This window comes from Sardina pilchardus, chromosome 2 (genome assembly GCF_963854185.1).
Source record: "Sardina pilchardus chromosome 2, fSarPil1.1, whole genome shotgun sequence".
NCBI lineage: Eukaryota > Metazoa > Chordata > Actinopteri > Clupeiformes > Clupeidae > Sardina > Sardina pilchardus.
Genome location: NC_084995.1, coordinates 24,697,554 through 24,716,289, shown reverse-complemented (window position 1 = coordinate 24,716,289; position 18,736 = coordinate 24,697,554). Strand labels below are relative to the sequence as shown.

The 18,736-nt window shown below is 46.6% G+C and overlaps 1 protein-coding gene and 1 non-coding gene across 4 annotated transcripts in view; one reads left to right on the top strand and one right to left on the bottom strand.

Moving 5' to 3' along the window:
- The window catches only part of fam13a (family with sequence similarity 13 member A), a 58,598-nt gene that overhangs the window by 20,040 nt on the left and 19,822 nt on the right, over positions 1–18,736 (top strand). For all 3 annotated transcript variants that reach the window (XM_062523120.1, XM_062523130.1, XM_062523124.1), the window contains exons 8-12: positions 32–312; positions 8,581–8,622; positions 15,022–15,063; positions 15,559–15,738; positions 16,480–16,699. In XM_062523120.1, coding sequence (XP_062379104.1) covers positions 32–312; positions 8,581–8,622; positions 15,022–15,063; positions 15,559–15,738; positions 16,480–16,699 — 765 coding nt within the window. The remainder of the gene's footprint in view (positions 1–31; positions 313–8,580; positions 8,623–15,021; positions 15,064–15,558; positions 15,739–16,479; positions 16,700–18,736) is intronic.
- Positions 3,566–3,639, bottom strand: trnan-guu (transfer RNA asparagine (anticodon GUU)). Its single transcript has one exon. It is a non-coding gene; the product is annotated as a tRNA-Asn (tRNA).

The following is an 18,736-nucleotide window of genomic DNA, read 5'->3' as shown; positions in this document are numbered from 1 at the left end:
CTTTCCTTTCGTTTCGTTCTCTCTGCGTCAGGTGAAGAAGCTTAAAGGTGAAATGGCAAGTCAGCAGCGAGTCCTGCCCCAGCCCGCTCTCTTGGTCGGCCTTCCCCACGCCAGACCTCTGCCCCTGGTTCCAGCCCCAGAGCCCTGCTCCAGCCCCAGGGCCCTGTCTCCAGGGCTGCTCTCCCAGGACTCTGGCCCCGGCACCTGGACGCCCTCTCCCCCGTGTCCCCTGGTGCGGAGCCCCAGCCCGGAGGCCATGGAGCTGGCCCCGGAGGGAGTGAGCCCCAGCAGGAGCGGCGAGACCTTGAGCAGGTCAGTGTGCGCCGCCTGAGCAGGATGTATCAGCGTGCCATGAGAATATGAGTGTCTTGTTACATTAAATGGGTCGTGTGTCTCTTTTGATTGGTGCAGCCGTAGCAGATAGGAGACAGCATATGACAATTGAGAATTGTAGTCTGATACGGACTGACCAGGGTGTAGACCTTGGAATGCTGTCTTACTTGCCAAGAGTGTATTACTGTTTCATTTAGTAATTCGTGATTAGCACTTGTTAAATGACTGAAATCACTGCAGACAGATGCCTTCCCAGCCAAGGTTGCCAAATCTTTAGATTTACTCTAACCGAGCCGACGGAAATACCACCTGAATTTAGAGTACTTTATGGTTTTACAGTCTTCAACTGCGATCATATAGTTTATCTTAATTGCAGCCCTCTTTCAAAACAAAGATATCCAACAATCAACTTTTACAAGAGGCTGAGGTCAGACCTTCTTACCCCCATAAAGCACCACTATAACCATCCTGCAGCCTAGGGAGATAAAATGCAAGTCACACCTGTATGAGACTGTACTGCTTATCCAACTTGGATGTAAGTTATGCTTTTAAAGAACTAAACCCAAACAGCACAAGGAGGCCTCAAGCCATCCCATACCATGCAGGTGTGGTCCAAGGTAGCCAGGTGTATGCATGCTGCTGCTGCTGGGCTGTTGTGCTGTGTTGTTTTGTTGCTGATGTCTCCCTATATTTAGGGCCAGTCGGGGCTGCAGTGCTCCTTAGTGCCTATTATAAGCCAGTGAAAGCTGAGCAGGGGCATGATCGGGTATCTCCCAGAATAGCACCACCACTGCTCTTTCTCTCTTTGTTGGGGGGGGGGGGGGGGGGGGTCTCCTTTGTATGCTGTTTGCCTCTCTCTTTTCCTCTGCTCTGTCTTTGAGGATTGGCTCTTAGAAGCCGATGCTAAAATAACACTGTTTAATAATGTAATACTAGCATTCTTTATGTAGTCTTCATACCTAAGTGATTTAATGGGCATGTTGATCTCAGCTGCTGTAAAGTAATGTATTTACTATTTGTTTTGTTTGTTCATGATATCAGCAGAAATACTCAGCCATACAGCTAATTGGCTAACCTAGAACTGCCACAAGTTGATGTGTGTGATTGCTCCTAATATCCAGAGGCAGCCAGTAGGCTATATGAACTCATCGACTCTGGGTGGAGTAAGATGTTGTGCAAACAAACGCTGGAAATGAGTCCCTTGCTAGAAACAGGCAGCATGCCAAGATCACAGCAGGGAAAAGCCTAAACATACCTCCCACCTTTCCCTGGTCATTATACCAACATTGTCAGGATCTACATATTATTGAGAGCTTAATGTCATACGCTCACATTTGGACAACAATACAATGTAGAATTATTATATTCTTATATGCAGTATTCATTTTGTTTCATTATCATATTATGATCATATTATGATATAGTAATATACAATGAAAGTTCTGTGTCTACGTAACGGAACCTTCGTTATGATATTATAATACTCATATTACTAAGTGCCTTTTCTTGTGTAGTCAGCTAACATATGTTGACACCCATTGGCATCGGAGAAGAGGAACAAGTGACGGTGGCACTGATGTGGAGGGCGTACCCCTGGCATATTAGTGAGCACTTGATCACGCTAAAATGCACTGCTATGCTACGTTGTGCAGGGTTGGGTTGCACGTTTATGTCTTGTGGCCTTTAGGCAGGGTTCAGGAAGCAAATGTGGGCTTTCCTACCGTACATAAACCTAGATTCTAGTCTCTCAGTCAGTTCTGCCCTGGTCTTTCCTTGGTGGAGGGGAGCTCATATTTAGATCGCTGGGTAGAAAATTCTAGGAGACTGTTTTGACTTGTTACCATACATAATATCATATAGCCTATCATATCATATAATATCATATCATATGTAAAGGTAAGCTCACAAACCCAGATGCTCACCCAACATGTGGGTTTAAATTCTCATATTCTGCTTTTGTTGAACACTTATACAATTGGCCATTTGTGGAGCTCTCTGCAATGAGGTCAGTCTCTCTCCAGTTCAGACTGTCCAGAGCTGGGCCTCGCCAGGGACCCCATTCCAGCAGCCACCTGCATGCCCTGGCTGGCTCCGCCTGTGAATGAGAGCGGAGGCTTCATGCTGGCGTCTCACCTAAGTGGAAAAAGAACTGACCCCCCCGTAACGCCCCGCTGCGTGTGTGCGTTTAACAGTGACATGTCTCTGTTCCACCCCCCACCCCCCCCCCCCCCCTCCACCCCACCCCACACACACACACACACACACACACACACACCTCTAAAGCTCCAACATAGTCTGCATTCACTCTGAGTCCTCTGCACGTCTAGAGCACCAGTGTGACAGGAAAGGCTGCGTCATATTGTCATATTGTCAGAGAGGGTTAAAGCGGAGCGAGAGGCGCAAACGTTCGATCATTTCCGCGTTCTGTCTTCGCAAAGGGGAGGGGGGCTAAATCCCCCTTTAAGCAGACCTTTTAACATTCGAACTGAACTGCTTGCCGATCTGACAGAGATAGATATCCCACTATGACGTCTTTGCGACACGCCTCTTTAAGCAGACAGGAACTGTTCGAATTTTTCTAACATAGAGATGCATTATGTTGCTCTATCTTGTCAGTAATTAAGGATCTTTGATATTGTGTAGCTACACAGAGCTAAGCACTGCCCATATGCCAACCAGCAGGCCATATTGGATGGTGGTGGAAGCGCACAGTATGTGCCGCAACCTCAGAAACAGCGTCACCTTTGTAGTCTCAGTCTTGTTTCTTAGAACTGAGGAGACTCTTTTGGATTTGTTTCCAGTTGCTATCCTCTACATCCTCCACAACTACGTATTCAGGGAGGGTTCGCTCCAGAAGCATGACGGAGGGAATTTGCTCAGCACACAGTAGCATGGGTATGGTAGGCCATTAGCACATTGTCTGGACTGCTAGCTGCATGGGTGGGCAGGTAGTGTGAGGCACCTACACAGTAAGGTGCTTCATGGTTGCCATGGGAGTGATGTAACTCCTGAGAGATTTGAGGAAAGTTAGCAGTGTAGTGACACCTGTTTGGAATACTGGGTCACAGCGGACCACTGGATATGAGGATTGTCTGGGGCTGCAGAGGGAAATAGACTTGTGCCTGGCAGAGGAAGTCTCCTCTTACGTTCCACTAATTTGGTTTGCAAGTGAGGTCTGTGTCTATAAGGTTCTGCCGTTTTCCTGCTTCCCCTATCTCTGGGAAAAGAGCTGCGTCCCTGGGTGGGCTTGAACCACCAACCTTTCGGTTAACAGCCGAACGCGCTAACCGATTGCGCCACAGAGACAGCTGCAAAGCTCATGGGAGTACAGTTACACTAAGCTTGGCTCGCTGCCTGATAAGGACGACGATGACTGTGCATTGACTACTGTTAACCTGGTCATGTATTGGGCAAGCAAGTGTTCATTTGAGTGTAAAAAAAACATCTATTGGTGAAAAGCACTCTTTAGAAAGGACCCCAGGCAGAAGTGAGCACTCTAAAGAGATGTTTGTCTTTTCTTTTGTTTTTGTCACACCGACGAGGACCTGCAGTATATTCACAGCTGCTGTGTGGCCACCGTTATCAGCCAGATTAGAGTCTGCGCACACATAGCACATACCTGAGAGGGCAAGCTCACACACACACACACACACGCACGCACACACACACACACACACACGCACACACACACACACACACACACACACACACACACACACACACACACACACACACACACACACACACACACACACACACACACACACACACATTCCCTACCAGACCCTCCACTCATTTCACACAGTCTCTCTCTCTCTCTCTCTCTCTCTCTGTTTCTCTCTCTCTCTCTCATTCTCTCATACGCACCCACACGAGCAAGCACACCAAACACATACCCACACACACAAGCACAGCAAACACATACACACACACGTGCACACACAAACATATTGCTATTTCTCTGTGTACTTGTCGCTCACGTGCACAGACACACGGAAAACAACCTATGCACATACAGATTTAGCTTTGTCCACCTGTCTTGTTGCTGGGGCAAGTGTGTGCCTATGGACTTGACCCCTATAGCCTGGGGTCTCTTGCAGGGGTCAATGTTCCCCTCACTCCATTATCCAAACTTAGCACCACGGCAGGCCCCCTGTCGGGTCAAGCGCTCCGCGGCAGTGACTTCATTACTCTTACGGCGCCGACGCCATCCCTCCACGGTGACGCTTCACACGCGGTGTTGAAACCGCCCGCTTGCGTAGGTACGGCATTTTCAAGCCAGCTCAGAGAGGCTTAGCAGCCATTTGCTGTACTGTACTTTTGTTGGACTTACAGTACAAGCATTCTGGGAATGTGTGGCAAGCCTCATCCTTCTTACCCGGTCTCCCGTTATGGAATTTTAATGCAGAGTGAGAGGTAGAGGGTACGGCGGGACACAACCCAGTTCGCCCAGTTTCCAAGCTCTCGCGCGGTCACTTCCTTGTCTCGGCGGGCCTGCTGCTGTATTAGGCTGAGGCACGTTCTTAGCACTCCTCTGGATACTCCTGCAGGCAAATAGAGTGTATTGAAATACACATGATATACATGATATGGATTCACATTGAAATAGGTACAATGTGTACCCATGTTGCTCACACTACCCTTTGTACTGTCATCTTTTGGCTGGATGTAGCGTATGGAATGTTTTTATGTGATTTAAAAAGATAAACTGTGGGATGTGTCTGTGCAGTATGCTGCAGTGTGTGTGTACCAACATTTTTTGAAAGTTGGATGTTGGGTGCCACACTAAGAGTGAGGTCAACTTTGGTCAATTTGGATCACACTATGAATGACGAAGCACCTTTTATATCACATTATTATATTGATTACAAGGTGGCTGGGAGAAGGGGTCAGGGTCAGTGGATCAGAAAGGACAGACCGCTACCAAATTTGGAATTTGAGCACCTAATAGTCTGGACAAGAATGAAGAAAAAACACTTTTGTCAAATACTAACTAGGGGAATGTTGAGGTCTGGTCTGGCCTGCACTGCTCATCTGTGTTAGCTAAAACTTTGTGAAAGGGCTTTGTTAATTCCCCCTGTCAGGGATAGAAAGGAGGGATTTCTGTTTTGTAATTCATGACGGCACACATATTATTTTAATACTCCGGCCAGACTATGTAACACCACCCTGGGTGAGAAGGGGAAAAAAACACTCGTCCAGATTCCCACTGAATTCACAAGCTGGGTGGTGAAATGCCACAGTGTGTGCCTGGTACCTCAGACCTGATTTCTAGAGAAGTTCGGAAAGGTTGAAAATTAGGGTTTAGAAACATAAAAATAACTCACACTGTTTTAATAATAAAAGCAGGCAAAGGCAAATATTAATGTAGTATTGTAATTAATTACATTGTCAAGCTAAAGTAAATATTTCCTTTGTAATTTACTGTCGGCAGAATAGAGCTTCATTGTATACATTCAGGCACACACACACACACACACACACACACACACACACACACACACACACACACACACACACACACACACATACACACACACACACATACACACATTCCCATTCACTTTCCCCCAAACATGTAAACACTCCTTCAGCACAAACACACCTTCACCCCCACATTCCTCCAGAGGTGCCGTCATGTGATGCCGTGAGCATTTCTAGTGGGCTTGAACTTTGGCCTTGTTTTCTTGGCTCCTGTGTGAATGGGCCCTAAATCCTCGGCGAGGCTGGAGCGCCGAGCCCCATAGTACGTACCCTCCGGCCAGCCGCACCAGTCGCCTGCCTCCTCTCTCGCTCTCTCTCTCTCTCTCTCTCTCTCTCTCTCTCTCTCTCTCTCCGTCCTCCACGGCCCTGGTGTTACAACACACACAGCCCACTGGAGCGCCGAGCCATAGTACGTACCCAGGGGCCGGCTGCACCAGTCGCCTGCCTCCTCTCTCTCTCTCTCTCTCTCTCTCTCTCTCTCTCTCTCTCTCTCTCTCTCTCTCTCTGGTGTTACAACACACACAGCCCACTGGAACGGCTGCCCGTGCTGCCCGTGGTAACTGGCCACGGCCAGCAGAACGGGACTCCAGTGAATGGGCCGCTCAACAATGCAGCTTAGCTCTGTTAACGCCATTGTTTCACTGTGGCCCTGTGAACCACTGAAATGTACTAATCGGGATCAATAGGGCCCTAAGCTGGTTTATCTGTGGCATGTACAGCATCTATATCCTACAAAGGAAATAGAGTGAACTGATTCTTGTTTTCATTTGTTTGGTCAAATCCAGTGATTGTGGATGTTGCTCATGTTTCAGTGTTGAAGTAGAACTCATGGATTCAGTTTTGTTTTTATAAAAAACACCTGTAATTTTCAATGGCCCTGGCATCGGTCCATTTACCTATCTAGCTTCTCCTTCTTTATCTTTTTATGTTTTAATCTTTTTTACATAGATGTCTCTTTGATATTACCAAACAATATTTGGTATACATGTGAGACAGTCAAGTAGCCAGATGATGCAGGATCTCTTATTTTGCTCCATCCAAACAGTGAGCAAAAAGAGCAAGTTCTTCTAAATAACAAAACAGAGGATCTCACCAGCCTCAAAAGCGTAAGGCAACATCTCCATTTCTTCCCAGTGAGTGTCTGAAAGCATTTTTTTTAAAGCATTAAATGACTTGAAATGAATGAAATAGCCCTAACCCTAGACAAGTCCCTTATGGTGGTCTGGCACTGTGGGCAGCTGCTGATTAGGATGTTGGGGTCCTGCCATGCTGCAGTAGACCCAGGGCTGAGGCTGAGGCTGAGGCTATCACAGGAAGCATCCTTAAAGACGCAGCCTTTCTGCTTCTAAGGCCCAGCTCACAACAAAGATCCGCGACGAGACGAAACTGTTGCAGCAGTGTGAATTAACACGTTGTGCAAGCTGTCGCAAAAGCATTCAACATGTCTAGTCTAAGTTGTAAGGTTTTACAACATCGCAGCTCTTCTCGTCGTGAGTCTTTGGTTGAACCCCACTGAAGGCATGTATTGGTTGGTGTGATGTGTAAAGCTATTTATATGTGCATTGTACATTTTTAAAAAAAAAAATCTTTCCAATATCTCTCTCAGCTCTCTTTTTGCAAGTATACTGCATTACATTGTGTCAGTGTGTAGCGTCGCTGTGTATGAAATATAAAAGTGTGCTGCCTGGCCTTGGGACGCTTGGATGAACAGTAGCCCACATATCACCCTGCAAGAATAAACAGCTCAGTTACTGTAAGCTGTCGAGACTCACTCTTCCATTGAATGCTGTGTTTACTTAGGCCACGTTTGGTTTAGCTAGAGGGCCACATAAATCATAGCTAATGTATGAAAAAATGAGCAGGTCAAGGTTTCTACTGAGGGAGTTGAATAACAGGACACACTTCTGCTTGTGTCTATAATGCAGTGGATCTGTATTCAGCACTCTGTATGCACCACACAGAAGTCAGAGGCAGCAAGGTCTTCAATCAGGTCCAATCCATTACGCTCATATTTCATAAATGTATTTGTTTTATGTTGTACCTTGTAAATGCATATTTCATTCAAATGTTCCTGGCATTCATGATAACAATCATTTTTTTTGTAGCAAATTAATCAAATCAAAGTTTTTTGTAGCAAAAGAATGTTCTTGTTGTAGAGTATTTTTAGACAGTACGTTTAGTCTTTTCCCTTTTCAGATGTTACCAAATGAGTTTGGCGTAGATCATATCAGCTAATTACATCTGGTAACCATGTGGTAGATGTTTTACTTTGCCTGATTTACAGAACAGATTGCTGCACTAACGTAGGCTCTTGTGAAATATCCGATCTGAGAGTGTCAGTATGTGAAAATTAAGCAATGTAGACATTAAGTTCCTCTTTTATCGTTGCATAATTTCATCATGTGTCACTGGCAAAGTGCCAGTGTGTGTGTGTGTGTGGGTGTGGGTGTGTACGTGTGTGCACACTATATTTTTGCTCTGGGCTCGACCAGTGCCAGTCAGAATAATTAGCGGAGACAAGCACAACAAAGGCACTGGACTGGGGCGCTAGGTGCTCATTGTTCCACACACAAAAGGCGTTTTTTTTTTTTTTTTTTTTTAAACGCCTCCCCCCAGTTTTTGTTGTACTCTGAAAAACAGTTTCAGGATCATATGAGAGGTGGAAGAGGGAAAAAAATCACCCCAACAACAGCACGGCTGTTTAGGTCATGACGAAGCCTAATCACAGCGTAACCTGTTGTTTGTTTGTTTTCTCCAACACAGCTCCCTGGAGGAGGAGAGACCAATATCCCCATTCTACGTGAGGTAGGCCCTGCCCTGTGCTCTTGCTTTGTTTATGTGTGCATAGACTGTGTACATGCTAGCTTGGTGTGAATTTGAGATAAGGGAGAGGATAGTGTGCAAGACTGAAGAGAGTAGAAATATGTGGGCAAAAGAGGAAGAGAGTGAGTGGGAGAGGTGCAGTTGTAGAGATGACAGAGTATGTGTCAAAGTGCACAGAAATGTGGAGAAGTACAGAGCAGCTACTTTCTCTTCAAGGGGAACAGACACTTGGTTACAAATAACTACATGATGGATAGCCTGTAACTAAAATGAGTCAAAATGGAAAACAGGGTGATGCACAAGTGATGTGCAAATTGTGCAAACTGTGATTGGTGTAAAACAGACAGGAAGTTGTACATAACATAAACAGTAACACAGTTTCACTCTGCAGCCACGACAACACACTGAATATGCTGAAGCAAAATAGCCTTGTCCAGAGACATTCCTGAGCCTGCACACGTCCATGACAGCACTGGCTGTGCTGCCCAGTGAGATCCAGTTCTTTCTCTGCCATCATTTCCTGTATGGGTGATGCTTCAGCATATGACTACTCAGAGGACCATGGTGCCTGATCACACACACACACCACACACACACACACACACACCCACACCCACACACACACACACACACACACACACACACACACTCTGACACACAAGCACATGCTTGTCCACATGCTCAGACCAAACTCTCACTCACTCAGTACCAAACACACATGGCTCCTCAGATGTTTCCTCAGATGTCCATGACGTCCATGTGAGGTTGTCGCTTCGGGCCCACGATATATACAGTACCACTCCCCCTCTTTCTCCCTCTCTCCTCCCTCCATCTCCCCCTCTCCTCTTTTCCTCTCTCCTCTCCTCTACTCTCTCTCCTTCTCAGTGTTGTGGTCAGTTTGGGCCCGCTGCCTACTTGCCTTTGGTCAGATCCACACTTCAAAAGGTTCAATAACAGACTAATCCACTTCCAGACTAGAGCAGAGCAGATCAGCGCACCTCTTGGTCATAATAAGCATGTTGACAAAGGAAGTGTGCGTTCCCAATCCAGCCTAAAAGACTGACTCCAGAGTGGCGTAACAGGCCTGGGATTGCCTGAATGCCTCATGGTGTGGAGGGGACTGCTGAAGTATATTTTCTGTAACTTGACGTCTGGTGGTGTGGGACGGGAACAATGGGGAATGGTGCAGAGCTGTGTTTTTGTTTTGACTATCTTTTTTTCATTTCATGTTTTTTGTTTTTCAGCCCATGTTCATTCCCCCTTGACCCTCTTTGCAGTGTTTTCTTTTCCTTTTTTTTAGCCCCATGTGGAGTGTGTACGTGAGCACGTGCATGTCTGGATGCGGGTGTCAAGTGTGTGTGTGTGTGTGTGTGTGTGTGTGTGTGTGTGCGCATGTTTAGAGTAAATTGCAGTGTGTCACTCCTCTCCATTACTGCGGATCTGTCAACAACTATAAGGAAATGCTTTCGTTATTACAACACACAACAGCCCCTAAATACCCTGCTCAGCCACAACTGTGACTGGTCTGTTTAGACCACTATCATTAGATAGTATTCACAGACAGGTCTAGGTTATATATAGAATATGATTTTAGCACTTTACTGCACTGTCAAAATGAAATTTAAACCCAAGAATAGAGAGAAAACATTAATATCAAGGGACTGTGATTCTTTATTTTGGTTGAAAAAGGGGATATCAAATACTATGACACATAACACAACAGAAATGCAAACTAAAAATCTGAGAAAAAAAATTGGATTTGGACATCATACCAACCCTTATTTGTCACTGACCCTTTTCCATCACGTGCCATTTTTCTCTTCCTGTGACCTATCCAGTACTTTGACCCATTTTTGAAAGTCTTGTTTTCCTCCACTATGTTTTTCTAGTCATGTCATTTGAATGCACTGACCCGTTTCGAGGAAGAATCGTGACTGACTGTCCTCCAAGTAATGACCTACTACTCTCACCGCTACTGTACACAAGCGTCCAGGGTTAATGCTTGTCTCATGGGGTTAGCGTAGCACGCCCGACCTCATATAGTATATATGTCATGGCCAATTAGGATGTTTTATTGAGTTTCCTCGTTAGTCTGTGTGTGTGCGCTTCCCCCTTACTGTGCTAGTAATAGTAGTATCCACTCATCCTTATGTTTGAGGATTTGTGTTTTCAGTTGGGTTTCAGAGGCTTGGTGGAGTTGGGGTTGGGATAATAGAAGAGTAGGATTCACCTTGACCACATCTGGCAGAGGGAATGTGTGGCCGTTGGGCTGTGAATTGCCAGTGCTGTGTGTAGTTTCGTTCCTTTATACTGATAGGACGGTTATGTAATGATCAAGGGCCATCATTGTGACTATGGCTCTGTAATGATGAATGGTCTATAATAGCTTACATGTCACAACACACACACAGACACACACACACACACACACACACACACACACACACACACACACACACACACACACACTTATTCTATCTTTGTATGTTTGACTTCACCCCCCACCTGCCTCTCTGTCTCTTTCTCCTTCTCCCCCCATGTTCTCCCCTCACTCTATCTCGCTCCATCTCCTAGTTGGTTTCACTTGTTAAAGGCTCCATCTCCCCCTTTATGTACTCGTCTCCACCTTTCTCTCACTCTATTACTGCTCTCCATCTACCACTCTCTCTTTTCTAGTCCTTTCTCCCACCCTCTGTTGCTCTCTCTCTCTTTTCTAGTCCTTTCTCCCACCCTCTGTTGCTTTCTCTCTCTTTCTCTCTCTCTCGCTCTCTCTCTCTCTCTCTCTCTCGTTAGCCCTGCTGCCACACTCTCTTACAGTACCATTTGGCTCTGTCTGTTTGCATATGTCAAGGCCTCGTCTCTGTCACCACCTCTCGTTAAGAGCGTCACGCACCTCTTGGCACTGTCCATCTCACGGCTCCTCTGGTCACTGGTGACACGCCCCCTGCTTGCACTGACCAAACCCTTAACTGGAAACCAGAGAGGCCCACTGACTGCAGCGTTCTGAGGAATATGACACAAATGTCAGATGATGAACCTCGCCGTAATCGGCTATCTGCGACCATCGTCTTGGTATTGGTAGAATTGGCAAACTGTCTTTCTGTTGTTGGCAGCCCCGTTGTAGCACGTTTTTATGTCTACCAGTCAGTAGCTTCTCCGGGAACTTGTAGTGATAACAGTCTAAATATGGACAGCTCCGACTGAGTAGGAATAGAAGGTGGCAAAGCACCCGTGTATGACATGACCCCCTTATACAGGGAGTATTACTGTAAGAGACCGCTGTAGTTCAGGGAAAGTGAGTCATTGTCTCAGTTAGTGTTTGCGAGAATTCAACACTGCGAGAGTAATCATCGCAGATATAATCGCTCCAGATGTTCACACATCTCTACGAGTAAATCTCTGTCATGAATCAATGAACTGACCCTAACCATAACCTGAACTTTAATTTTCACCGTACACAAGCTTTAATCCAATTTCTACCTTGAACATCAGCCAAGCCAAAGGTATCACTTTGTAACTCTCACCAACAACTGGTTGTGAACGGAAAAGAGCCGTCTCAATGAAGTGGGACAGGGATTGAGTTAAAATGATATAGTGAAAGTCACCTCAATCACACAATTTTGAAATTGAAGTAGCACAGACACACACACACACACACACACACACACACACACACACACACACACACACACACACACACACACACACTCAGCATTAGTTATGAAAGAGTAAGATGTGCTGGTGGTGTTAATGGAGCTTGCTGAGCTGGAGGGACGGAGGAAAGGTTACTTAGGTAAGACCTCTGAACTGCTGTGTGTGTGTCAGGCCGGAGAGGGAGAGAGTGCGTTAATGATTCTCACCTCAACACTTTTTACCGTAATCAAAACCACTGCCCAGTCTCAATGTCACCTGCCATGTTCATTACACATTAAGCCATCTTCGGTGAGTAACCTTCTTGCTGAATGTAAGTCATGCCTATTTTTGGAAATCCTGCCCTGACGACTGGTTATTATTTCACCTCTCTTGTTCTCTTGAACGCCATTCCTCTGCACTTCATATCAACTTGGCTTTGGTTCACCTCTCTTGTTCTTGAACGACATTCCTCTTTACCTCGTATCAACTTGGCTTTGCTGATGCGTTCGCCTGGTTGTGATTTCTTGCTAAGTCATCGCCTTGATCTAGAGGGCACATATGAAGCCGGTCTTTGTAGCCCCGGCCTCTTTTGAACTCGGCGGAGATGTTTTCTTATCCACAGCACCTTCCCCTCTACCCACCCCTTTACCTTGGCCTGAGAAATTTAATTTCATCTGAATGTCACTCTTGTTGCTGTCCTCACATCATGTGTTGCCTTTTCACTAGTCCTCATCCAAGCTGTGGTGTCACTGTCAACATCAGTGTTTATGGAGAACCAACACAGGGTCACCCTTGCTCACTCACAAATAGAGCCTTCCCCTTAGAAAAAGGGTCAATGACCGATTAACATATACACATTTAATATTTAATAGTATGTCGAAGCATACCATAATAAAAAACATAATGTAAAAGAGACACTAGTATAACAGTCACAAACCATGACAAGCTAAAAAAAAAAAAAAAATCAACAAGATTATATAAGGGATGGATTCAGAATAATCAATGAGTCTAAGGACAAGCTGTTAAAAAAATCATTTCAGTGTTTGCAAAGACATTGAACATCCAGGTCATGTAGCTAGCGGGTCGTTCCCTTCATCACAACAAGAGGAAGAGGCTGCGGTGTCAAGTGAGTGTCAGCCTGTGTTGAGACATCAGACAGAGCTGCAGGCATGAATCAATGGAGGTTATTGCCACGTGTCCACGGATGCCTCTCACAAAGGGGCTGTTTGGGGAACACGTAGGCTATAGATCGAGCACTTACGAGATTTACAGGTGTTGAAAAATGTGTACCTGTTTATTCTCTAGTTTGTATCACATATATCAAGTTGAGTCCAGAGGTGCATTCAAATTGGGCAAACAGTGGCAAACGTTCATAGTGAGCATGTTTTCTTTGAACAGTTAAATTTGAATGATTTGGTGCTAACATTCCATTCTAACGGTAATTGCATTGTTGCCTTCGTCAAACTCATGTCCAGTTCCACTGTATGTTCGCGGAGAACTACCTCCTCAGACTGTTTGCGTTTGTTTGCAAACGCTCGCCGAAAACTCAAGGCTAACGGGAAACTGTTTGCAAACGTTTGCCTTTGTTTGCAAATTTGAATGCACCTCAGGCATCTGTGTCTAGACCACCTTGTCTTTTGTAGTGAAGAGCAGTGATAGTCAATTTTGGGGTCACGGGTTCAAATCCCAGACAGCCTGTGCAGTTGCATAACACATGGCTCCACTAGCTCTGAGTGAGTCCTAATGGCTAGAGCCCGTTGACTCAGAGTAATTGAATGTGCGTGTGTGGTACAGGAATGAGACTGGGTTAGGCAGGACACAGCTGATCAGACAGGTGCCTGAGAGACTTGGGCCCATAGAGACAACATGCCAGGACTGTACATGGGCACCTGCTATGTTCCCGCAGGTCTATGTTTATGCTGTATGTGTGGGTATGCTTGCGTGTTTGTGTGCGTGTGTGTGTTTTGAGTTTGTGTCCATCTGCCTGTGTGTGTGTTTATGTGTTTGTGTCTGTGTCTGCCTGTGTGTTTGTTTGTGTATGTGTGTGTGTGTGTGTGTGTGTGTGTGTGTGTGTGTGTGTGTGTGTGTTTGTTTGTGTCTCTGTATGCCTGTGTGTTTGTTTGTGTGTGTGTGTGTGTGTGTGTGTGTGAGGCCTTACCCGTCGCACACACTCACGCACCACCACTCCTCAGTCCTCACCCCCGACTGTTCACATTCCCCGTACTGGAAAGTGAGCGCTTGTTCCTGAATGTGTGTGTGAGCGTGTAGGGGCCATTCCCAGTCAGCGGTAGGTGTGCTGCCAGGGTTCTGACATTGCCCCTGACTGGAACACACCAGTGGTATGCAGAGTCATCTCCCACATTCTCTCTGTCCTTCTCTCCTTCACACGTGTGTGTGTGCACACAACACACACACACACACACACACACACACACACACACACACACACACACACACACACACACACACACACACAGGCTGCAGAGATGAAAGAGGGGTATATAATGAGTTCATATGGGTGTATATGAGGTTGAGCTCAGAGTTGAATGACAATGACAGAGATTCTCCTGGAGTCTGACCAATATGCCTGGTGCTTAAACTGTCACCAGAGGCTTAATTTGCCCACTCATTGTATGTACAGTATGCCATGTCTCTAACAGACTCTCTCTCTCTCTCTCTCTCCCCTCCTTCCTGTTCATCTTGCCCTCTCTGTCCACTCCTGTTTGTCTCGCTCTGCCTCTACTGTAGCTCTCAGACCTCCCCAGATAATTGTAGACCTGACCTAGCGCAGTAAGTAACAAACTAACATGCATTACATCAAACTGCATAGAACCACTAGCCTGGGTGTTCCCATGCTGCCTTGCGTGCAATTTGATTCACGCTGCTAAGGCAGCCTGGAAACTACCGCTCTAATGTTCACCTCAGACAGGGGACCAATCACAGAACAGGGGGGAAAGCAAGACGATGATGATGAGCTATGCACAGACGCATTTGATAGACATCCATGGCGCCCAATAAACGGATCTGGGGATTTTTTCAAATACGAGAAAATTAACGTTTGTTTTCCCAGACCACATCTCATTGAGAAGTGGTGGCGCTAGCCAGGCTATAGAACCACCCCTGAACTTACCCTTATACGTTAATACTCTATGATCAGAGCACCAGGCCAGCAGGCCTGGCGTGATGTGATGCAGCTGTCCTTGTGGTTGCAGTAGGGAGGACCACTATCTGTCCTGTTGCATTTTCATCTGTCTCTCCCTTTTTCCTCTTTTCTCTTTGCTCCAGATTCCTGGAAAGGACGATCCGCTCTGCGGTCGAGCAGCATTTGTTTGATGTGCACATGCATGGGGGTCAAAGTTCAGACGACCCTGACACGAATTGTCAACTGGCGTCTCCCGTGACAACAGCTCGTCAGAGGCGACGTCAGCTGCGCGAGCAAGAGGAAGTCCAAAGACAGCGAGACAGGTGACACAGCTGTGTGTGTGTGTGTGTGTGTGCGTGTGTGTGTGTGTGTGTGTTTCTGACATGTCTTATCGCCAGCTTAGTGGCAGAGTGGGTCAGATAAAAGCCGTAGAGGAGCGCAGGTGGTCACCTGGGACCCGGTCTCTGGATGTGGGCCGCGTCCTGTAGGAATGTGTTGAGTTGTTGTCCAAAACAGTCCAGCGTAATGACCAGTGTTTTCCCATATGAGATCCCATCTCTCTGTCTGTGTGAGATTGAGGGGAAGCGTGTGTGTGCCTCAGTAGCCTACTAATCCCTGCTGATAGAGTCGTCATGGAGTCCTGCCAAGCCCACACTGAAAACAATGGCTTAAGCGGGAAGTGTTAGACCTCCATAATACACTTTGGTCCAAACAGAATTAGGGGTGGGGGGGGGGTGTCATAAGAACTTTGTTGTGTTGATATTTGGGGTGTTTTTTTTGTCCTTCTCCAGGGTATTTATATGTGGTAGTGACCAGGGTGACTAGGGTGATGCGGTCATTTCACTGTGCCCTTAAGAGTGCGTCCTCTAGGGATACTCCAGCAAAGCAGCGGAAAAAAGGAGAAAATAAATAGTTCCTGATGGTTTCCTTCCTTCGTGCTGTGATCTGAAAAGCTGATCTGTTACTCTCTCCTGCTCTCTCTCTCCCTCTCTCTCTCCCTCCCTCTCTTTCTCTATCTCTCTCCCTCTCTGTCTGTCTCTCTCTCATTCTCCCACTCGCTCCAGGGAAGGCATCAACAAGGAGAACAATCCTTCGATAGGAGTTATCAATAACAGCAGTGTCGGAGAGGAGCGCTTGGAACACACACACTCGCACACACACACACACACGCACGCCCAGAAGCGCACGGTGGAGGGGCCTAGACACAGGAAGAGCAAACACGCTGTTCCCACGCTGGCTGAGCTCAGGGACAACCAGGACCCCCCCTCGGTGCACCCCCCCTTGGTGAGTCCCACAGCCTACGCACTCGCTCTGGAATGATTCAGCCAAATGTGGCTTCTCTTTTTCTGCCTCTCTCTCCCTTCACTCTCTCTCTTTCTCTCCCTCCACTCTCTCCTTCTACCTCCTTCCACTCTCTCTCTTTCTCTCCCTCCACTCTCTTTCTCCCTCCTTCTCTCTGTCTCTCGTGTTCTCTCTCCCTCGTCCCTCTCTCTTGCTCTCTGCTGCTTTGACATTTTCTCTATCTTTCCTGTTTCTGTGCCCCTATCTTGTCTGTCTGTTCACTTCTCGTAATCTCAAATGATCTTGACCTTTTCCTCTTCATATTTTTTTCGGCTTCTTTCTCTGTCCCTCTCTCCCTCTTTTTCCCTCTCTACATCCTTCTCTCTCTCTCTCTCTCTCTCTCTCTCCCGCTTTGCTCTGTATGTGCTGTCTCTAATTTGGTTGACCCTGTTCCAGCCCATGTTTTTCTTCTGTGTGTTTGCTTCGGCTCTACTCTTCTCTGTGCTGTCCCTCCCCTGGGCTCTCTCTAGCTCGTTGGCATCCCATACTGTCTGGAAGCCTTAGCGAGATGCAGACCTGTGTGTGTATGTGTGCCAGACAGAAGGTGTGCAGCAATGCTTCTGCACCGCTCCTGCATACACACCAGACAGGCAACCCCTTAGATTAAAAATGAATGACTTTGTCCAGACCGTAGGCTGTGTTCTGGTGTATTTCTGACCCACTGGTGTTTGATCTACAGCCTCTGACTCACTTATATCTACCCACGGGACACTTAGAAGCCTTTATTACAGTGGCTTGCATCATAATTTCTGAGGGACCATATTGTTGCGGAAATTTCAGAGAAACAGACTGACAGACTCACTGCTGCAATTTCTCCGACAAAGTGATGTGATTGAGTGTGTTAATAAAGGAGAGTTACGTAAACAACAACAACAACAATGTGTGTTGTGAGGGTAATGTCCTTAATTGTTTTGTTGGCCCGCCACACTGAAGGCTGAGAGGCTTGTTTTCTGAGGGTGGTCACCGTTCACCCGTGACACCCTTTTCTAGGAACTTACCCCAGCTAATTTGTGCCTGCAAAACCATGCTTTTGTTTTGTTTTTGTTTTGGGTGTTTACATGCGCGTGTATTTTTATACCTCTTGTTCTAATGGCTGGGACTAATGCCAAGCAATTGGTGGCAAGGGCAGTTTCCTTTTGGAAAGTAGATTGTGTTGGTGCGGGGGGGGGGGGGGAGCGGGGGAGGGGGGGTGGCAGAAACGGGAAGAGAGAGACGTGGGTAGACAGAGAGTAGGAGTCGGGAAGGCAGGAGACAGGAAATCACTTCATGCCATAATAGAAGTGTACTGATGAGAACTCTGTGTGTGTGTGTGTGTGTGTGTGTGTGTGTGTGTGTGTGTGTGTGTGTGTGTGTGTGTGTGTGTTGCATCATGTGGAGCCAAACAGGGCTGTGGAACATGATGTATTGTGGAATAGTGTAATGGCACCTCAATTAGACAAAGCTTTTATCCTGATTTAGATAGCCACTGGCCTGTGTTTTTCTCCCCCCCACACACTCGGTTTCTATGGTGCTACAGCATGAGGTGCCCACAGTGTTGGAAGAGATGCTCACTGAATCTCTCAAGTACACACACTCTCTCTCTGATATACACACACAACATTAAAATAGATGCGCTCTCCATGTACTTATAAGCAAGTACACCCACACACACACACACACACACACACACACACACATACACACACACATATGCGTGTAATGTTGTGTGGTCAGGAAGAACTAATGGTTCATGAGCAGCTCATTAACTGGAAAGGATGGGTGAGTGGTGCCAGGACATCTAGATTAAGGGACACAACACAAGCAACAGCAGAGGCATTCACTTCAAATGCGTGGCGCTCTGAAACCACAGCAGCTCTTACACATGGCAGGATGTGATCTAGATCAGAACACATGAGATTCCCCAGGGTTCATCTTTTCCCCCTCGTACAGTAGCTTGTGCTTTTGTCAAGAGGACTCTCAGACCCACATAGACATGGGGCT